This window comes from Hippopotamus amphibius, chromosome 15 (genome assembly GCF_030028045.1).
Source record: "Hippopotamus amphibius kiboko isolate mHipAmp2 chromosome 15, mHipAmp2.hap2, whole genome shotgun sequence".
NCBI lineage: Eukaryota > Metazoa > Chordata > Mammalia > Artiodactyla > Hippopotamidae > Hippopotamus > Hippopotamus amphibius.
The window spans coordinates 66,042,523-66,065,465 of NC_080200.1; the positions used below are offsets into that span (position 1 = coordinate 66,042,523).

At 49.8% G+C, this 22,943-nt stretch overlaps 1 protein-coding gene across 1 annotated transcript in view; it reads right to left on the minus strand.

Annotated features, from left to right (window-relative positions):
* The window catches only part of ICE1 (interactor of little elongation complex ELL subunit 1), a 58,826-nt gene extending 50,567 nt beyond the window's left edge, over positions 1-8,259 (minus strand). The window contains exon 1 of the mRNA XM_057708760.1: positions 7,952-8,259. Within this exon, the coding sequence (XP_057564743.1) occupies positions 7,952-8,035 (84 nt within the window). The 5' untranslated portion in view covers positions 8,036-8,259. The remainder of the gene's footprint in view (positions 1-7,951) is intronic.
* Between the last annotated feature and the right edge of the window lie 14,684 nt (positions 8,260-22,943).

Below are 22,943 nucleotides of genomic sequence, written 5' to 3' on the forward strand. Positions count from 1 at the left end.
ATGAAATAGCGTACAAACAAAAGTGGTGTCTCTCAAGAACGGGGACAGGCTGGCTGGGGGCTTAACAAATTCTATACATCCAGTTGTCTCTCTAAACTATGCTCATGTATGACTGTGATTTTAAAACTTAAAATCACAAAACATAGCATTACACTAGAAAATTAAACACAAACTGAGTGAGGACAGCTTCTTGGTTTCCTACAGCTCTCCAGTCCCTAACTTTTTTCCTATGGCCTGGCTGTGTGGCAGCTCAAATTTGGTCTGCTACTGCAGTGTCCTAATAAAACATTCTTTGGTTTTTCTCCAATCTGATTTAAAGGTCACTTAGGTTGGCTGCAATCTAGGTTTCTAACTAAGGAATCTCAGAGTTGTGAATGCTGAGTGGGCTGTGTCTAGATGGAGGGCAGCAAGGCCCCTTAGACTCACATCCATTTCCAGGTGCACACACGGTGCCCTCCCTACTGCTGTCCAGCCTCTAGGGAAGGACGCGGGGTCCTCCTCTCCAGGAAAGGTGAAGGCGGCCTACCGTCTGATTACAGCTTTTCTCCCTGCAGTCTCATCCTCTCCTTCTGGAACTTCTATTACGACGTCTACTGGAAAGCTCAGAGTTACTCCCAATTCTCTCCTCTCTGCAGTCTTAACTCCCACCTTTTGTTTTTCTCTGCCTTCAGGATGAGTTCCTCAAGCTCCATCACGCTCACTCACGTGTTCGCTAACACAGCCCCCAGAGGAGCCCCCGCCCCTCGGACCCTCAGACACGCTTCCCCATGTCCCCTCCTCTACGGCACAGTGTTCATTTCAGCCATACAGCAGCCTTTTGAGTGTCACCGTGAACACGGAGCTCCGAGGAAAAGAAAAGAGAAGCAATGCACTCTGTGCTTCCCATCCCCCCACACTGGGCAGGCGTCCTCAGGGAAGTGGGATCAACATGGTGGCTGAGCACACAAGGCGAGGAGAGACCGCCTTGGCAAGGAGCACGCAGTGGGCCTGGGGGCTGAGAGATGGACAGAGGAGACGGCAGTGTAGTTAGGAAAGCGGTTTTACTAACCCACTGAGGACAATACATAGATATCAAGCAAATACGGAAATACACAGATGATAATGGAATAAGTAAATCTCCTGAATCAGCCTCAAATTACTGACATTTGGGACTGAGATGCCTGCCAGCTTCCCTATACTCAGGAGATGGAGCACTACTCCATCCAGGGGTGGTACAGACAAGAGTTCACAGGGCAGACCAGAGACTGACGTCCTGAGAAAGGCCCGCTTGCAACGTGGGTCCTTGGCTGGCGTCTGGGAACCTGGATTTCCGGAGGGTTCCCACCATTCCCTGAACTGACAAGAATGGCGCCCTGATGCTGAACCTGCCTTCCTCCTGGGAGTCTGGAGCTCTGGTACATGCTAGACAGGGGGTGCCCACACGACCAGCCCCGAGCTGTCTTTGGGCTCGGAGTCTCTAGTAAGAGTCCCTGGTAGACAACACTTCACACGTGTCACAAGGCACTGCTAGAGGAATTCATGAGTCAGGTCACTTACCCGGTCTCCTCTGCACCTCACCCCATGTGCCTCTCCTCTGTATCCTTTCCCTACAGTAAGCCACACCCCGGAGCAGTCTGCCTAGGGAATCATGGAACCTGGTGCCGTCTTGAGATCCCTAATACAGTGTAACCACCAAAAATGTCTCCAGACCTGGCCAAACGTTCCGCAGAGAATACAAGGCTGTACTCACACTTCCCTGAATGTGAAAGCCAGAGAAAGACTAAAGGGAAAAGGCTGAAGAGACACGACAATGACACACATCTTCCTTACAGGACCTTGAACCAGCAAAGGGGAAAGCTACACCTGGGCTCAGCCGTAAGCACAACCGGGCAGGTGTGGGGCTGGAGAAAGTGCTGCACCGAGGCTTCCCCCGGACTGGGGAGCTGCGGCTGCCTCTGCTGCGAAGGGCTCAGGTCTCCAGGAAACACACTCCGCAGTGCGCAGGGGGGAGAGAGTGCGCGTGTGTGCAAACCAGTGATGAAATCAATGCGAACATCCTGACCATCTGTGTATGGGGTGAAGCGAATACCACAGTCCCCTGCACTACTCTGGCAACTCTCCTGTAAGTTCTAAACGACCTCAAAATAAATTCTGTTTTAAAACCACACTAATCTCCTTGATTGCTTTGCTGGGGGTGATATGGCCAAACAATCAGCTTGAATCCTCTCTGATAAGCCACATTTCCTCCTCCTGTTCGCGAGCTTTTTATTAACTGCTCTTATTTAAAAGTGAGCATCTAGGTCGAGCTCCATCAGAGATGAGTGTGTCTGACCGGTTAGATGGGACCCCAGTGACTCCCTCTGGCACAGTGGGAACACCCACCCCTCCACCTGCACTCATCCCCCAGGACGAGCTGAGGGGCTCTGGTTCCCAGGAAGGCAGGCTCCAGCCTCGCTGGCCTCGTATTCCTCTCCCCATCTTCTGCTCTGTGTGCGATCTATCACAAACTCCCTTCTCCCCTCCTCGTCTTTGCACATGATGCGCCCTCTGTCCACACTCTCCCTGTATTTCTTCCCTTATTTAGCCACAAAATACCCTTCAGGCCTAAACTCACCTCCTCTGTGAAGCCATCAGCTGTCCCTCCTGAATGCTCCCAGGGTACCTACCCTGAACATCCCCCCCAAATAGTAGAGCTGACCCCCGATCAACATGGGTCTGAACTGTGCGGGTCTGCTTTCACTCAAATCTTTTTCAATAAGCGCACGTATTGATTACACGACACTTACACCGGGGTTGCTTTTTCACTCATCTGTAACCTCAACCACAACACAAGCTCTGTGCCTCTTCTGCTCATGGTCACATTCTAACACACTCCACAGCATCACAGACATGGTGACACTCAACGCTCAATGAACGAATCACAATTTTGTGGGCATTCTGTATAACCACTTACAAATCAGTATGTCTAGGAACAAGTATGTTTCAAGTTCCAAATAATGAAGCTCAAACCACTTCTGATTCTCAATAGGAGTCCAAGACAAGTCTATATAAATAGTCGGCTCAAACCTGCTGCAAGGACAGTCAAACACCATTATTCTGAATCTATTCTAGATGAGCTAAACAGTACAACTGTGTGCTTCAAAGTCTCATCTGGATTCCCAAGTTAAACTGTCTCACTCCGCAATGACTCAAACTGGTTTAAAAAAAAAGCCTCTCCTTCACCAGAGTAAAGGGACTTGTGCCAGCCTGATTTAAAGCCACTCAACTTAAGACTTGCTTACTTGTACATAATATCACCAGAGTGAGTGAGGATCCACGTTGGCTTAGGATTCCCAAAGTGAGGCAAGCCATATGGACACGGGCTACAGGTCAGCGATAAACCATCACAACCAACAAGGATGAGAAACAGATGAGGTGATGAGAGACTAGGAAAATGCAGGCAAGCTATAACCTCTGAATTAAGCAGCAAAGGCAGCGCACCTCTGCACCCACTAAAGAGAAAGAGGGCAGGGAGTCCCCTGGCAGCCCAGTGGTTAAGAATTCATACTTTCACTGCTGAGAGCTCAGGTTCAATCCCTGGTCAGGGAGGTAAGGTCCCGCAAGCCCGGGACACCACCAAAAAAAAAAGAGGGCAGGGAGAAGTGAGACAGAAAGGAAGCCGTGCAGTGCACATAAAGCACTGTTCCACTGGGGACAGAGACAACCAGCTTCCCACGGACGTTCACAATGAAGCCACAGCACTGACGCCAGGGCTCCAGTAGGCAAGATGCTTGTAATGTGCTTGTAATGTTCTGCAAGAACCAGAAGTCTCTGTGTGTTACAGCTATGCAGCAGGACACCTTCTCCATGTACAGAACCTCCTTCGTTTCTCTCTGGTACAAGTTTAGCTGAAATACAGAACTTGCTGTGACACCACGGAACCCTGCAGAAACTTCTTTTCTACAGATCACAGGCCTACTAACTGGCAAATGTCATCGGCTGTTGTCAGCCCTCCTCCTTTCCCATCCTGATGTCCGTGCACTTCCCGTTTAGCTCTGCTCATCCGTCTCTCCTTGCTTCACCATTCCATGTTTGCCTTAGTCATGAGCCCACTGGCTTCCTTTTTTTCCTTTTTAAATTTATTTATTTACTGGCTGTGTTGGGTCTTCGTTTCTGCGCAACTCTTCACTGCAATGCGCTGGCTACTCGTTGTGGTGGCTTCCCTTGTTGTGGAGCACAGGCTCTAGAAGCACGGCCTTCAGTAGTTGCAGCAGGTGGTCTCAGTAGTTGTGGCTCTCACAGGCTCTAGAGCACAGGCTCAGCAGTTGTGGCACGTGGGCTTAGTTGCTCCAAGGCATGTGGAATCTTCCCAGACCAGGGCTCAAACCTTTGTCCCTTGCATTGGCAGGTGGACTCTTAACTGCTGCGCCACCAGGGAAGTCCCCAATGGTTTTCTTTTAAGTGACAGAACACATTCCTCCATTTTCCGATTCCCACCCCCCCCCCCCAAATAAAATCGTTACACTGAACTCAGTGCCCATCTGACCTGGCCGCTTCACTGTTGCCCTGGAAGGATATCACAGTACCTTGCAGGCACCTAGCTCCACACACAAATGTGAAAACAGTCAAAAATCCTCAGCGCTGATGTCACTCCAAAGCTTCAGGCTTACATTTCCAAAGTCTCCCCTGTCTTGGTGTCTGCTTTTCCTACCCCTACCACAGTTCTCAGTCACTCAGGATTTAAATCTCTAGACCTTCTATTTTCCTGACTTGAGATCTATCCACTCTTGGCAGCTTCTCATACTCAGAACTTTTTTCTTCTCTATGCCCAAACCCAAGACCCTTCAATTGAGCCACCCTTTTATTTTCACTAGCATGCAGTAGTGAAATCATTTACCTCCTCCACCAGCCTGCACACCACCACCGGTTATTTTTACTGCAAGCACTGCTCTTGTGTGGTAACCACACAAAATCCTTCACGTTCCATAATGCGAACGAAATAAGCACGTAACTTTAAGGTGATCACCATCCAAGGTCCTCCATGATCTGCGATGAACCTATTCGTCCAGCCTTACTTGCAATTAAAGACTTGTTCCACAGAATCCACTCACAACTAACCATCCTCTTCCCCTAAAAAAGCATTCCAGGCAACAGAAAACCCACATGCAGTGGAGTGCTGCAATCTAGGAAAGAGGTCTGCAAAGGAAGGCCCTTGGCCCGTTTTTGAAAAGCAGGGTTCCATGGAACACAGCCACGCCCATTCCCTCAGTATTCTCTGTGGTGGTCTGCGCACCACACAGGCAGAGCTGAGTGTCTGTGAACTAAGTGTTTATGCTCTTGCCCCTTACAGGAAAGGCCGGCAGACCTCGGGACCCAGGGCCTTCCCAGGATGACGCCCACTGCTGTTCTGAGAACCAGCAGCAGGAATATGGCAAGGGAGGCAGGAGGTGGTGCCCAGGAGGCTACTGCAGTAAACCCTGGGCCAGAGATTACAGCGGTTCACACAGGGGTGGAAGCAGTGAGGATGGTGAGGAATGGGTGGATGAAGAAGCAGCCAGCAGAATCCGTTGATGGGCTGGATGCAGGTTATGAGAGCAAAGTGAGGAACCAAGGATGACGTCTAGCTTCCAGCCTGAGCCACCAGAAGCATACAGCTGCCACTTTGAACTAGGATGGGGACCACTACCCACAGACCACATTTCTGAAGGAAAATCAATCCACAACTGAACAGCACAATTTACACCAGTTGTTCTCCTGCACAAAAGCCTCCCATGACTCACTATCCTTTCAGCATAAAAGCCAAAATCCTTACAATGGTCTCTAAGGGCTCCCACCGTCAGGCTCTCTTCTCTCTGACATCATCAAACTCCCTGACTGCTATAGATCATTTGTATCCCCCCAAAAATTCACGTTGAAATATAATCCCCAATAACAATAGCCATCTGGAGGCTGGTCCTCTGCTAGGTGAACAGGTCATAAGTGTAGAGCCTTCACAGATGGAATTGGTGTTCTTATAAATGAGACCCTAGAGAGCTCTGAGCTCTCTCCCCACTCCTGCACATGAGGACACAGCACGAAGAAAGCATGAACCGGGGATCTTGCTCATCAGATACCAAATCTGACAGCCCCTTGATCCTGGACTTCCCAGTCATGGTAACTGTGAGAAATACATTCCTGTCGCTATGAGCCACCCCTCATAGAGCAGCTCCAAACAGAAGACGCCAACAAGCACCCCCTCCAGCTCTAGTGCCTCCTCGCTCTTCCCCAGCACACCAGGCAAGCTCCTGCGTCAGGCCACCACACCTGACCTCTCTACTGTCTGGGGTGCTTTTCTCCAAAGACACCTACAGGGCTTATTCTCACCCCCTTTGCTCAAATACAACCTCTGTGAGGCCTCCCAGGACTCCCTATTTACACTGCACTAGCCCCTGCGCCCCCCTCACCCTTTTGTCCCCCCGCCCCCTTTCTTGGCTCAATTTATCTCCAATGCATTTATTACCTTCTCACAGAACTTGTTTAATCTGTCTCCTCCCCAGCCTCCCAGAATGGAAGCTCCACGAGATGAAGAATAATTGCCTTCCCCCCACTGTGTAACTGCACCGCCTAGAGCACAACAGGTGACCAGCAAACATTTGTTGAGTGAATAAATCGGCCCAAAGAATAAATATAACTTATGAAAGAGTCAACAGAACTTCACTCGCATTTCTGGGTTTTAAGGGCAAAAAACAAAAGCACGTTATCAACACCTACATGAGACAGCTCAGCTTAGACAAGGATTTTACTATTAGCTCTCCCTCTGCTTCACAGTGCCAGCACATGACTTTCTTTTCTCCTTCCCCTGCTCTCAGCCCTTAAAATGTCTGGGATGGGTTCATAGGTGATGCAAGTAAAAACAAAAACAAAAATGTAACGAAAGGAGAAAACAAAACAAACCCCTAAGCTTCTCGATGGCCCATGTGGCCTACATTCCTTTCTGGTTTCATCAGCGCTCTGCCCTCTGCACGACACTCACACCAACCAGACTTCGTTCTGCTCCTCACAGACACCATGTTCCTTTCCACTTCCATACCGTCCACCCGTTAAACTCTACCTAGAAAGCTCCTCGCACACCTCTTCCAGTCTGCTGCTTCTCCTCATTCAGTTGTCCAAATGTCACCTCCTCAAAAACACCCTGCCTGCCTCCCCAGCAGAGAGACAAAACCACCCCTCCAACTCCTCCTTTATCTTCCTAACACTTAAAACCTTCTAAAGTCTTACTTGCACACGTATATCTTACTTGCGACAGCAGATCTCACCTACTTGGTTCACCACTGCGTCCGTAGTGCCTAGAACACCACGTAGAACAGGCGGTAATTTAATTACATGTCAATATCGCGGTGGGCAGTTCCACTTTACCATTAAAGACAACCAAGAGAAGGAAGAGAGGCTCCTGACATCAGACAGCTGGGGGGGTCTAGCTGGAAACGACTACTTGGGGGACTATTTCCACGACTCCGCAAGACCTGGCGCCAGACACCAGCAACTCACGGCAGACGAGAGTCCACGCCACCCCTGATACCTGCCTGCCTTTCATGGATGAACGGCCCTCTTGGCCAACCCGCAGGCCGCAGCGGAACCTGACCCCCCCAGGCAAGGAATACTTAAGGATGGGCCAACACAATAAAAAGAAAACCTCGTCCTCGGAGAAGCCGGTTCCCTTGGCGTTCTGACCATCACTCGTGTGCCTAAAAGTCAGCCCCGGGGAACGCTGAGCCCAGACCAGGGAAACAGGGGGCCCCGCCGCGCTCGCTCCGCCCCGCATCCCCGCTGCATCCCGGCAGACGAGCCCTGGGTCCCGAGCCCCGCAACGCAAAGGGAGCCGCTCCCCAAACCACTGCGGGAGGAGCGCAGGCGGGAGGCGGCGGGGGCTTCCGCCCGGGAGAGGCAGCCGGCGCCGCCCGACCCCCCGCCCCACCAGCCCCTCCGCGCGCTCGGCCCGGGGCAGACGCCGCACCTGCTGCAGGGAGGCGCAGCCCTGACAGCGCGGGAGGTCGGCCGCCGTCCCGGGCGCCGCCGAGTGCGTCTCGCCCGGCATCATGCTGCCGCTGCCGCCGGGCCCGGGGAGCCCGCGCGCCTCAGGGGCCCGCGGCCTCGGCCCTGGCCTGCCTCTGATGACGCCACTGGGGCCGCCGCCCGCCGGGCCGCCTCCCGCCGGGTCCGGGCGGGTCCATCCGTGCACAGAGGTCCCCGTGGAGACAGCGGACGGCGCCCCGAGCCAGAGCCGCCTCGGGCCCCGGAGAGAAGCGCTGCCCGGCGCGGCCCCCAGCGAGCGCGACGCCGTCCAGCCAGGCCCCCGCCCCGCCCTGGCTCGCCCCGCCCCTCGCCGCGGCGCGGGGCTGCCCGGGGCGCCGCCTGAGCGAAACCGGGCGCGCGGCCGCGCCGGGGCGGCGGGGGACACGGGCGCGAAGGAGACCTCCGAGAGGGGAGAGGCGGCGTAGGGGCCCTCCTTCCACCGCTTAGGGCGTACCCGTTCCCTGCCGGCTTGCCGTGTGGCCGGCTCTCCACGGACGCCTAAAACCCTCCACGAGGGGGCGGGGCCCTGAGCGCGACGTCACACCGGGCGCCTCCAGGTCCTGAAGGACCCCGCAGCCAGACGGGCCGGTGCGCGACTCGGGACCGGAGGGACGCGCGCGGGCCGAGCTCGGCCGGATCCGGGCCGGGGTGGAGGGGGGGCGGAGGGCGGGTTGGGAGACGGCGGGACTACGGCTCCCGGCGCCCCGCGCGGCTGGCGGACCCCGGGCGGTTGCGGTGGCCGCGCCCGGGGCGCTCTGGCGCCTCGCCCTGTGGGTCGCCGCCACTGATCGGTCCTTCCCCCGGGGACGTCTTCCTTCCCGGCAGCGCCCCGCGCCTGCTGCGTCCGCTCGCTGTCCGGCCCCGCGCCCCTCGGCCTCTGTCCAGGCCCGTTCCCGCGGCGGCCCTGCCACTGGCTGCCAGCTGCTGCCAAGTCTTGTTTTTAAAATCTCTCGGAAGGGAAAAAAAAGAAAAGAAATGCTCAGCTGGCCGCAGTCCGTGGATACAGTCAGGTCCTGATCCTCTCCTTTGAACCGAAACTCTCCCCATCTGCGTTCCAGTACCCACTGCCCCCAGAATCTCTTTTCGGTGATCACAGCTTGTTGCCATCGGTGCCTTGCTCAGAAGCCTCCCGGGGCTTCCCGACGTCTGGTTAGAAGGTCCAAATGCTTAGCGTTCAGTACAAGCCTCGTATGTGTTCAGGAGACGTCCAGACCTTAGCGGATCCTTCCTAAATCCTCGGGATGGAAACTGCAACTGGAAACACCCCTTCCAAGAAAGCAGGCTGGGTTCCTCCCAAATTCTCGCTGCCCCCGCCCTTGCTTCCACGCTCTGTGGCTGACTCCTGTGTGTAGGGGAGGGACCAGGTGTCCATCAGGTCGCTAGATTGCCTGTGCTTGGCACTTAAGACACACCTGTGCTTGTCTGAGGTGCTGTGGGATGTGCAGAAGACAAGAGTAGGGTTAAAAAGGAAAGGAGAAGTGAGCAGATGGACAGCGGGAAGCGGGTGTACCTTGGAAGACAGACGATGTGACTCGGAGAAAGGGGAGAGGAGACCCTTGTCCTGATGACTTTGCATTTCTGGTTTCCCATCCCTGACAAATAGGTCTTAACGGGAACTTCCTTTTTATTTAAGGTTTCCCAAATGAGTGTTTTTTTTCCATAGTATCTTAGTGGGGGAGGCACCAGCTTACCCTCCAGCGGTATTCCCTCTGCACTGCCCACCCACCCACATAGTACACCTCACCTTACTGGGACTGAGGACACTGACCGCTGCCTTCCTGCCTTTGCACCCCTGCCCTTGTCTTCCCCCTACCTGGAATACGCTTCCTCCCAGCTTGACATGCTGTAATCCTCCTATCCTTCCAGGTCCCACATTTTACTGGCAGAATCGCAGATAATACCTACGTCCTTTTCTGTCCCTTAGCACTGAGTAATTTTTTATAACAACACGTTTTACTTATACCACGGTGCTTTTTCTGTCTTAGAGGTGGGTTTTCCTTTTAAACGCTGCAAAGTGCTGTGTGCAGTAGGTGCTCCACGAAGGTCAGGGTGAGTCAAATCTGCTGCAACTCATTGAAGGTGAAAAAAGCACTTCCGTTCAAAAGTGAAAGTGCGTGGGTTTCAACTTTTGCCATTCTCACAAGACATTTAAAGAAAAAAAGAAGTCTCATTTGTGTAATGTGGGTGGGCAAACTTTCCATAAAGGGCCACACAGTAAATATTTTAGGCTTTGGGGGTCATACAGGTCTCTACTGCATATTTGTGTCATTTTTTGTTTTTGAAAAGCCTAAGGATGAAAAAAATCATTCCTACCTGTCAGGCTGTACAAAAACCAAAAACAAGTGTAATTATAGTTCGTAATGGACATTGGTGTCAGCCACTAGTGAAAATGCTGAAAACAACATTTTTCCTCTTTCCTACACGAGGGGCCACACCTGTTTTGTCATTGTGATGGAAACAAACAAGCAAACGTTTACACTGCAGAAAGTGGTGAGCAGTGGCTTTGGAACCAAACACCTGACTTTAAATTCTCAAGCAAGTGACCTATGTGAGCTGGTATTTCCTTACAGAGGATTAGCTATAATTTAAATGTAAAATGACAAGGACGGCCAAGTCCATAGGATCTACTATACAGAGAGTAGGTGTTAACAGTAATTTATTGATGGTGTTATCCATTTTGGAAAATAGAGAACTAATATCTCCAACCTACTCGTTCAAAAAAAAGTTTGGTTTTGTTTGGTTTTTTAGCTTTTTTTTTTTGGGGGGGGGGTCAAACTTCCAAGGAAAACTGTTTTTCTGTCAGACTGTCCTAAGACCTGGAAGGATGTCTGGATTCTGACTCTGATTTGGGTGACCCTTGTGCCTGTAGAGTTCAGTTAGTTACTTAGAGTATCCAACTATAACCACTCTCAGTTCTTGCCCCACCCCCTCAGCATCACCTCCCAGGTACTTTGTGACCTCTCAAAATTAAAGCTGTAGAGTAGAACACAATTAACAGGTTAATTAAATTGATGATTTATTAACGTATGATTCCACTGAAATAGCTAATAGATTTTGTCTGGAAGTTAAGGTTTTTATCACTCAAAGAACTCAAAATGGAAAGCTGTTTGTTCTTTGAATGTTCTTATATTTTGCTTTATGAAGATATTTTTTCATCTGTTGTATTTACCTATAAGAAAAATAAACAATGTTTCTTCTTTCTTTTAAAACCCTGAGAGGTGTCTTATGGAGTAGTTTGCAACTCTAGCAGTCTGCAATTCAGTGATACTATCTGACTAAGTTACGTTAGTATCCATATCTGTGATGTAATGCTAACATAAGCCCACAAGATGTCTGTCTTACCCTGTCTGTGGTTTAGACCCAAATGGCATCTCCAACCATGTTTACGACTTATCAACCCCTTCTTACCGGAGCAGAAGTGCCATCTTATGGGGCATCCCGTGTGGCGGTGTTGCTCAGGAGCCACCTTGCCATCTGCCCAGTCGTACCCACCGGGCTTGGTGCTGAACTGCCTGTGCCCTAGTGTTTCTTACCATCCTAGGTTGCAGTGGGGTTTTGATTCTTCCCCAGGGATCAGAGGTAGGCCCTGTGCCTTTGCTTACAGCCCCAGCTCTTAAGTCGGGGGTAAGCACGTTACTTCTTCCTGGAAGACAGAGTTTACTCAGAAACCAGAAGAACCCATTTTTGTTTTAAAACAAGCATAGTTCGGAATAAAATGCAAAACTGACACAATTGTTGAAGCACACATTTAAAGGACTTTTGTGGTTGTGGACGCCCTTTCCAGGGGAGTGTGGGGTATTTTGTGAACCTTTGGCAGCTGTAACTCTTGTCACGTAAGACACTTCCTGTGATATCCGGGATTTGCTTCCCTAAAAGTTCCTACTCCACAGACCCAGTAACTTCCGGCAGCAGGGTCTTCTGCACAGTTTGTGGGACCAAGTGTGAGATGGAAATGCCAGAGCCCTTGTTCAAACTTCTGAGGAGTTTTAAGGTGCAACAGCAAAGCAGCAAACAAGTGCAGGCCCTGTGAGCATGGATCACTCTGACAGACAGACAGCACACTGAGAAAGTGGCCCTGCCAGCCACCCTCTTTCTAATCAGACCTGCTCCCCACCCTCCTCACCCCTCATGGTCCTGCCCCATCCCAAGTCAGAGGCACAGGGCTGTGTCATCACGACTTTCAAACTCAGCCTGCCAAGCGGTCCCATCTGTTATAGCTCCTCCCTTCCCATCCTAAGAAATGCCAGCATTTGGCCAGTCCAAAGGCATCATGGATTGACTTGTCACTTCAGCAAACTCTCTTGTCCTAGGTTTTGCATCTCTCCTTTCTGTCTGTCTGTCTGTCGTCTGTCTAGACCCTTAATGATTCTGGTTACACATGGTCTCACCACCCATGTTGTAGATCACTCCTCTCTCCTGTGGCTGTGGTCGTAAGACTCCATGGAGCCCTAGCATAACTTCAGGGTGACCCCAGGAAAATTCTGATGGACTGATAAAGACAAAATATCAATATTATTCTGTCGAAGAAAAAAACAGTATTCACGTCACTTGGCAAAGAACGGTAAGGAAGGCTTTGTATACGACCCTCGTGATAGCTGTAGGGACCACTGTGATGGGTTTTGCAGTAGGAGAGAGTGGGCTCAGCTCCAAACACAAGGAAAGGTGGGAATTTATGGCCACAGAGCAGGGTGGGGGGCAGTGGATGGAACATTTCTAAGAGGAAACATCGGGCATAAGGGGGTGGGGGGGCAGAAGTTCTGGCTAAACCACCCCAACAGGATTCTTGCTGAGGGCAGGCAGGGTGATCAGACCTCATGCGGGGTCGGTGGAGGGTGAGGAACAGGGTTAGAAATCTCGGGGGATCTGATACCCAACGTGGGGAATCTGGTTCAGCTGACTTAGCAAGACTCTTGCTAAAATCGCACAAGGCAGAGATGACCCCAGAAACCCAAATGTCAGGCCCACATTGAGAGGATAGTTCGGAAGAGTCCTGTCCAGGAGAGACTGGCAGCACAGGTGGCCGCTTCTCCCCCAGCCCCTCCAGGCAGAGCTCATCTGCTGCTGCGGCTCCTCCAGGCATCACCAAAGCAAAGATTTCTCTCCCAAAAGAGGCTTGGGGACCCCTTTCATTCTCAGATCCATGGCTCAGCCAGAGTCCTAGTAAAGGCCTGTCGAGGGGGCTCTGCTAGAACATCCATCAAGGCATTTCCCAATCAGAATAACTTTCCCTGTTACCACCTCAAGGTTGAGACTGGGTCTCAGCACAGGGAGAAAGCAAGGCTGGATTCCACGGGGATCCGCGGTGAGAGAGGGAGGACAGATGCCACCAGAGGCCACCCATGGACACCTTCTGGTCCCTTGTCCTTCCAGGCAGATCTGAAGGAAGGGTCTCTAAACGGATGTTGTCTAAGGCTGGAGATGCTCCCTTTTGAGGCAGGCTTCCCTTTTCCATTTAACAGGAATCAAAGCTGCTGGGGAGGGACTTTGCTGGCCGTCCAGTTGTTAAGACTCTGCTTTTCCACTGTTCTGGGTCCTGGGTTCCATCCCTGGTCGGGGAACTAGGATCCAGGATGCCATGCAGCATGTTCAAAAAAGGAAAAAAAAAAAAGCTGCCGGGGAGAGGCAGCATCCCCAGGGCCGAGGGGAAGCTGGCCTGCCTGCTGGACATCCTGCCTGCTCCTCCTGCCTCCTCCCAGCCCTCCCCCCTTCTCCCACACCTCCCCCTGCCAGCCCCTGCACACCTGAACTACTGGCTCAGTCCTCACCCGGGGAGTCCTGCCACCACCTTGGTAGGTCCAGCAGGTACTTAAAACCCTCTGCCCACCTCTAGCCCTGATTTTCTCTGGGCCGCAAGTCATTCTTTGTTCTACTATTTTTTGGAGATAGTGACTCTACGGCTTCCTTCTTTTACTGCCTTCCCTCGGCATTGCCTTCCCGCCGGTCCCTCCCTCCCCACCCATTTCAGAGTCTTTGCCCTGAGCTGAGGTTTGGTTCCTGCAGCCTCCAGCCTGTCCTGTATCCTTGAGCTCTCTGAGGACCAACTCTGGAAGTGTTCTGTTTCTGTGATGCCTCTGATACCCGTGATCCCCTTCTCTTAGAATCCCTTCTGCTTGTTTAAAGGGAACCATCTTTGCTAATTTACCTGCAACAGCTCCTAAACTGACATTTTGTTGAAAGGCATTTCACCATCATCTCTTCATGGTTATTAAATATGAAGTCTGGTGAGACCCCTTGGAGGTTTGACACAAAACCGCCCGTGGGTGTCCTCAGCCCCATCCCAGGAAATGTTTTCACACACCTGTGAGCTTGGCTGTAGGCGTGTGTTCCATCTGGGGTCAGCTAGAAGGACCTGAGGGTAGGGACTGCTCAGAAAGTGGGTCTCTGAGGGGCGCTGGCACCAGCATCCTCACGCTAGAAATTCTCACTGGTCATCAGGGTTTCCCAGCCCCGCGCTGCTGCTCCCTGGGGCTGGATGGTACCTATGCATCCCTCCAGGCTGCACACCGGTAGCCCCTCACCCCCAAGCCTCGTGAAAATTAAAGATCTCTCCAGACCTTGCTCAATGTCCCCGGGGTGCAGAGGGGTGTACAAGTCATCCCTGTTTGAGAACCACTGCTCCACATCATGGTAGTTGTGTCTTTAATTTTCTTGGTGGCTGGAACGAAAAATATGGAGGTGAGGGAGAGATTTTTTTTGAAAATGGGGGATGGGCACCTCAGCATGGACTCATCTTGCACACCTTTCAGCATCATTTGTTGCAGCTGTTGGTCACCCTTTCCTCCTTCACCCGGGGCTTCACCGGGGGCCAGGCACCCTCTCTCTGGATGTTCCCCTGTCCCACAGGCTTCTCCTGCTCAGTCTCTCTTACTGGGCCCGCTGGCTGCACCTTGCATTGTGTCAGCGTGGGCAGCCCCAGAGTGGTCCTTCTCTTCTCCTCCCTCCATGTGCACTCCCTGTGCAGCATCCTTCAGCCACCTGGCTTCAAGTCCCCGCTGACTCCATCCAGCCTGGGCCTCTGGCCTTAACTCTAGAAGAGCATGTCACCCACCTGTGTGCTCTCTCCCCACATTCTGAACATGTCCACCTTGGTTAACTGCCATGTGTCCTCCTACTTACAGGCCCAAAGCCTAGGAGGGCCCTTCCCTGCTGTCCTCTCTCAGCCCACATCCAGCTCGCGGGCAGCTGGGCAGCATGTAGTCAAAGCACGTGCAGCTCCCAGGCTCCCATCACGTCCACCACCCGCCCCTCCCCCACATCTGTCCACATATGCTCATCCTAATAATGCTTTCACACGTGAGTCCTATGAGGTTCCTCTTTGGACCAGGAAACAGTCAAGTCGCAGCCGTCCTTGGAAGACCTGCTGTCTCTGTGTTCTCACTCCCCCTCTCTCTCCCCTACTTGCCCTGACCTGGCTCTGAGCCTTCAGGCTGCATCGTGGCAGCAGGCACCTCCGACGCCAAGGTGTTCCTGAGGCTCCTCCTTCCCTCCGGTGTCTGTGACCCTCCCACCCTCACCTCATTCACATCAGGGGCGCCTGACCAGAGGGCCTGCCTGACAAGTCTGTCCAGAGCAGCCTCGTTGTCCATCCTGCTTCCCCATCTTCTGAGCCCTCGTCTACCACCCGGCACCACCTATCTGTTTGCTGATGGCTTTACTCAGCTAGAACGGGTGCTTCCTGGAGAAGAAGCCCAGTTTGTTCATTCTGTGTCCCCGGTACCTAGAGCACACCTCACCCGTGGCAGTTACTCAACAGATCTCATTGTGGAAAGAATCAATGAGTGAATTAATAAATAAGTATCTGGATAAAAAATATGACTTAGTGAGGCTAACAACCAAGAGCTCCACAGTTGTGCACCTTGAGCACATGTGAAAACATATGTCTGCACAGAAACCTGCACATGGCTGTTTGTAACAGCTTTGTTCATAATTGCCAAAACTGGAAAGCAACTCAGATGATCTTCAGTGGGTGAATGGATAACTAAACGGTGGTACAGCCAGTCACTGGAACACTATTCAGTGCTAAAAAGCAATGAGCTATCAAGCCATGAAAAACATGGAGAGGACTTCCCCGGTGGTGCAGTGGTTAAGAATCTGCCTACCAATGCAGGGGACATGGGTTCAATCCCTGATCTGGGAAGATCCCACGTGCCTCGGAGCAACTAAGTTTGTGTGACGCAGCTACTGAGCATGGGCTCTAGAGTTTGCAAGCCACAGCTATTGAACCCACGTGCCACAATTACTGAAGCCCGCACGCCTAGAGACCATGTTCCACAACAAGAGAAGCCACCATCGCAGTGAGAAGCCCACGCACCACAACGAAGAGTAGCCCCCGCTCACCACAACTAGAGAAAGCCCGCACACAGCAATAAAGACTCAACACAGCCAATAAAAATTTTTTTTAATTAAAAAAAATAAACGACATGGAGGAAACTTAATTGCACATTACTAAATGAAAGAAGCCAATGTAAAAATTCTACATCCTGTGTGATTCCCAATCTATGACATTCTGGAAGAGGCAAAACTACGGAGACAGTAAAGAGACAGTGGTTGCCAGGGATTGGGAGGAGTGGGAGGGGAGTAGGTGGAGCACACGGAGGATTTTCAGGGCAGTGAAAATACTCTGTGTGATAGGATAATGATGGATGCATGTCTCATGTTTGTCCAAACCCATAGAATGTTCAACACCAAGGTGAACACTACTGCAAACTACAGGTGATTCTGATGTGTAGCTTCATCAGTTGTGACAAATGTGCCGCTGGGGATGCTGATAATGAGGGAGGCTGCTTCTGGGGACAGGGGTATAGTTGTACTTACCATTCTATTTTGCTGAGAACCTAAAAGCGTTCTGAAAATTAAAATCTAATTTAAAAATAAAAAAAGAAGAAGTTGGAGGCAGTGAGAATAACAATGGAAAGTCTCCAGGTCAGGAGGAAATTTGGCATGTTAAAGCACTGTCATGCGAGTTCAAGTGCCTAACGCACACTGAGGCCCAACAAACTGAACCTTCAGTCTGGAGCAGAGAAAGGTTTGTTGCAGGCCACGCAAGGCGAGGAGGTGGCTCATGCCCTAAAAAGCCTCGAGCTCCCCGAAGGGTTTTGGCCGTGGTGGTGCAATGGTTAGGATTGCGCACTCCCAATGCAAAGGGGGCCTGAGGTTTGCTCCCTGGTCAGGGAGCTAGATCCCACATGCATGCTGCAGCTAAGAGTGTGCATGCCATAACTAACAAGCCCAAACACTGCAACTAAGGAGCCCACGAGCCACAACTAAGACCCAGCTCAACCAAAGAAATAAACTATTAAAAAAAAAAAAAAGCCGGGGTGGGGGGGGGCGGTGCGGTATGTAATCAGCTCGTGCACAGCTCTCTGATTGGCTGATGGTGAGGGAACAGGATGGCATCACAGGGGTTCACAGTATCAGTCCTTAGGCTCCAGGAGGCCTGGGGCTCGGTGCTCATGGTCTCAAGAAGTTAACATCTTCCATTTGTGGGGAGAGAGCAGGGCGTTCACATCTGCAAAACACCTCAGGAAATTTGCACTTGCATCAATTACTATTATCCGGGTACCTCCAGAGGAGCTAAAGCAGAAGATACGGGGGAGGTCCTCCATGGGGTCCTGCTGGGTGACCGCATTAGAAGTTAGCTCACGGACTGATGAACTGAGGTGAGGAGGTGGGCACCGATCCGGTTACGTGGGGTCCTGTAAACCAGGCTGGAAATGCTTTCGATGCCAAGTGCAATGGGCAGCCACTAACGCTCTGAAAAATGGAGGGGCCTGATCTGATGCACAGTACCATTTTTTCATTCTGGCTTCAGGTGGAAACAGACTAGGAGACTGAGTGTCTTTCCTGAGTTGGGAAGGAAGCATCAGCTTTGGGCAGGAAATCAAGGATGTGTTTCTCCAAAGACGTGTATAACTTAAAAGAGGTTGCTTATGGATTTCACAAGGAAAGATCACACATGATAGAATTATCTGGGCCCCCGAAAGACAAAAAGGTTTTGAAAAGTCATGTCTTGAGTTTCTTACTGGCCTTAAGAAGCCGTGATTCTCAAAACCTCCTTATTTCTGAAAGTGGGGGGTCCAGATTGTGAGTTGGGATGGTTTTATTCTAAGATCATGAGGATGTAGCACATTCTGTAATTTATCCAGGCAGGAAAGGATTGCCAAGGAGGAAAAAAAAAAAAAAAAGTCTTTCATTTAGAATAAATGTCTAGTAATTGTTTGAATTTTAAATAAAATGATACCAAATATCTTTGGCCAAAAATTTTCTTTTGGCCTCATCCTCAAGACCTGACATAAAGAAAAATGGTGCTAAACTTTAACAATACATTCCAGATATATGGTGGATGCTCCAATCATTCAACATATACTAGAGTAAAAATACATATATATACGTATCTTAGCTTAATGTCCTTCATTAAAAAAATAGAAAAGTATGAACCCCAAATGCCTCCTAAATATCCTATTGAATCGGTTGTTATATTTTTGAATTCCTAGTAAAACAAACAAAAAAAACAAAAAATTTTCTATACAGTAAGGAACTTTATGGCTTTTGAGGAAAAAAAAAATATCTGTTCAAGCATAGGTTGAAATCTTTTTGAAAATTCAGAAGTAAGAACCGAGAAGGGCTGTTGTGAAGACAGATCATATCCTATCCAACTCTGGAAGTAGGAGCTGCAGGCTGTCAGGTCCATCCTTGGTCTCAAGAACTAGGACATCCAGATTATGTGGAAGGAAAGAGGAAAGGGGAAAGGATGATGATGCTTCCTTCTTCTTTGCAAAAATGTAAACAATCATGGGCATTTCAAGTAGGCAAAGTGATTCAAGGCTCTACTAAAGCCCAGTAGCCACATCACCTAGACGTGATTCAGTTGTGAGAAACGTGAAATATAAACTTATCTCACTTTCAAAAGAATGCGTTGAACCCTGTTAACTGGTCTGATCCAGGGGTCAGCAGATCTGACCTTTTAACTCTGTTTCATAGATCAGAGAGGCCCTCGCTGCCCAGCCACGTGGTGGGATGGCTGCTCTGCGTTCTCATCCACTGGGAGAGAAGTTCCTGCTCCTACACACAAAATCCTGGCTCACTTAGGTCAGGTGCTCATACCCAAACCAGCCGCTGGGCTGGAAGGAGCATCTGGGAAAAGCTTAGGTCTTGGTCACGTGTCCTGCAGGGCAGCTCGAGCACAGGCAGCCCCCGCCCCGTGGTGTACCGTTGGGGCCTGAGTACCAAAGTGGAACCAAGCACTTCTACTCGCAGAGGAAGACTGGATGCTGGGCAACCATTCCTCCAGCACTAGTGGCTATTCCAGTGGATTCTATCTGTGACTGCACTGCCCACTGTGGTTCCCACCGTGTGGAAAGGACAGGGGTGCAGCCCCGAGGGTGGGCAGTGGCTCCCTTTATTCTTAAGGTGACCAACTGTAGCAGAGACTTCAGTAAAAGGAAACCAGATTTGGGAGGGTGATCATGAAAGCAGATATTTTCTGTCTGTTCATTCACTGGGCATATTTTATGGGCCACTACCCTCCTCCAAGGCAGGCCCTGTGTGCTGGGCTGGGCTGGGAGATGCAAGCGCATCATACCTCATCCATCGGAGCTCACTTCCTGGCCAAACAACCCAGAGTTAGCAGCTAAGTGTGCCTGTTGCTGAAGCCATGAAAGAAAAAGAAGGAAGTCCTGAAAAAGCCTAACGGTCAGAGAGCATTGGGAAATTGAGTTACACCCGAATATTTATTTAAAGAGCTTTAGGGCTTCCCTGGTGGCACAGTGGTTGGGAATCTGCCTGCCATGCAGGGGACATGGATTCCAGCCCTGGTCCAGGAGGATCCCACATGCCAAGGAGCAGCTAGACATATATACCACAACTACTGAGCCTGTGCTGTAGAGCCCGTGAGCCACAACTACTGAGCCCATGGGCCACAACTACTGAAGCCCACACCTAGATCCTGGGCTCTGCAACAAGAGAAGCCACCACAATGAGAAGCCTGTGCACCACAATGAAGAGTAGCCCCTGTGTGCAGCAACAAAGACCCAATGCAGCCAATAAATTAAAGAAAATAAGAAAGAGCTTTATATGAATATCATATAAAAACCAAGGGCTTGGCCCTCTATAAGCAGTTATTTATAAAGGATGAGCCCAGATGCTTGCTCAGCACTTGTTTAGTTACCTACCCAACAATAATTAGTTGTTCAGATTAAGTAGCTATAAACCAGGACACCAAAACTTAAATCATGGCAATTTAATTAAATTATAGACAAAATAGCAGAGAAGAAAACAGCAAACTTCTCCAGTGTTCCCAAATTTACCCATCTTGATCTATAGTTGACAGAAAAATGATACATATGGTAAATAAATTCAAATCACAGCCAAGGAAACAGACTGTGTAAAATTAAAGTAGAGATTATGCTGTTGTTTAAACATGACTTCATGTGGTAGAGAGAAGTGATGGGTAATCACAACCTTTTATCATCTCTCTCACATGTCTTTTGCAGATTAGAGGGTCTAGAAAGCAAACATGGCTGTGCTCATGTGTCTTTGCAACTAGACTGACAGATGTGAACTAGCTTCTGCCAATTAGATGCGCTAACAATTAGATGCGCTAACAAATGTTTCTGAAGAAAGAAGCCAGGGGGAGCTCATGTTTCTGCTGCTGTGACTATGTAAGGTTTGTTGCTGACTTTTTTCCAGCAGTATTCCAGGATGCCATCACTAGTTTTTTAGGCGTTGAGAGCGCTTTGCAGCACTGATGGCTGTAACGTCTTTGCACAGCTAGGAAACGAGGTCCCTGGAGACACCAGGTTGACACTGTCTCCCTGACCCTGTGCCTTCCCCACTTGGCACAGTTAGCCGCTCCTGACTGATTTTTGCCTGCAGTGCACCTGGTCATTCCTGGAGGCCCAGCCTGGAGCCACTTTTCCAACTCAGTGTCCAACAATTCTATGCATGCTTTGTTTTAAATCCCTTTATACTTAAAGTGGTTGGAGTTTTTTTTTTTTAATGAATTTTTTTTTTTAAGATATATTCATTTTTGGCTGCATTGGGTCTTCATTGCTGTGCGCAGGCTTTCTCTAGTTGTGGCAAGTGGAGGCTACTCTTCGTTGCAGTGCATGGGCTTCTCAGTGTGGTGGCTTCTCTTGCTGTGGAGCACAGGCCCTAGGCACTCGGGCTTCAGTTGTTACAGTTCATGGGCTCAGTAGTTGTGGCACACAGGCTGTAGAGCACAGGCTCAGTAGCTGTGGTTCACGGGTTTAGCTGCTCCGCAGCATGTGGGATCTTCCCAGGCCAGGGATGGAACCCCCGTCCCCTGCATTGGCAGGTGGATTCTTAACCACTATGCCACCAAGGAAGTCCCTGGTGTGTTTTTTATTTCTTGTAATTTAATTCTTACTCATATGGAATTTAGCAAGAAAAGTAATTGTAGGCAACGGACCCTCAAGGACTGAAACTGTGAGATGATCTCTCTGTCTTGATGGAATTTGAGGTAAGGATTAAACACCATGAGGAAATGAGAAACTGGGCGTATGTGGTGCACAGTAGGAAAAGCTTCATAAATTGTCACCTGAAGTTTTCAGGCATAAAGATTCTGTTGAAAGCAAGACATTGATGGGCAAGAGGCTGCTACAACCTCATGGTGAGAATTAGGAATATAAGGTGGGTGGATGGGCTGGCTGCTTGTGGCTGAAGTGAAGATTTCAAAGAAAGGAAAGTTCAAGCCTGAAGGTTTACACTCTCGGCTTAAGGCACAGTCAGACAAGGAGCTTGTAGTCTGACATGTCTCTAGTAGCTGCCAACAAGGCCAAAATTATCACAGGACCAAATCACCCATTTTGATGATCTGCAATGTCAGCTGAATTCAAAGCCTCATCAGGTCTCCTTTGAAATACAGGGGATTGTTTGGTTAAGAGTTAGAACTGGAGAACTGTAGTGGGGAGATTCCCTTGCTAACAGAACTTCCTCCTTCTTTCTCTAATGAGGTCAGTCTTATCTACATCTGACATAGCTTCTTTGAAAGGAATGCTAGTTCTCCCCTTGCCAGTCCCACCTCCCCCATCACCCCTAGACCTGTAATTAGAATCAGATCTCTACATGCCTTAGAGACAAAGTGTAGAATCTGACTCAGGAAGAAAAGACATACTCATCAAAATAATTAAATTTGTTTATACAGTCAGCCCTCTGTATCTATGGGTTCCACATCTACAGATTCAACCAAGCATAAATTGAAAATATTTGAGAAAAAAAATTCCAGAAGTTCCAAAAAGCAAAACTTGAATTTGCCACTCACTGGCTGCTATGCATACAGCGTTTATATTGTATTTAAACTAGTTACATATAATTTACATTGTATTTACAACTATTCACATAGCATTTGCATTGTGTTAGGTATTATATCTAGAGATGATTTAAAGTATGCTGGAAGATGTCTGTGGCTTATATGGCAAATACTACACCGTTTTCCATAAGGGACCTGAGCATCCACGGAGACTGGCATCCTGGGGGAGTGGGTCCTGGAATCAACCCCCCTTGGATAACAAGGAAGAATTGTATTTAATTAAATGAGAAGAAGTCTGGGTAATGTGTTTTGGAGTGGATCAGAAACACACTAGATAAACTAGTGTAAAAGGAATATAACTTGAGTTTGGGAAAACTGTACCAGGTATTCTAGACTCTTATTTTCGATCTGCATCAACATTTTCATTCTCTATGACAACTGAGTCACAGGGAATTTGATTATCACGCCATTCTACAGGGCACCATGTTGGTTCCTTTTACTGATGGCTTCATGCTTATTGAACTTCATGAGCCAGAAATATCCTATCACATGTAAGAGCAGGCAAGATAAAACCTACGAAAAGCGTCAAGGGCCACCACTTCAGGGACCAGCAGAGTTTTTGTAGGTCCAGATATATCCCAACATGGGAGAGTAAAGGACAATG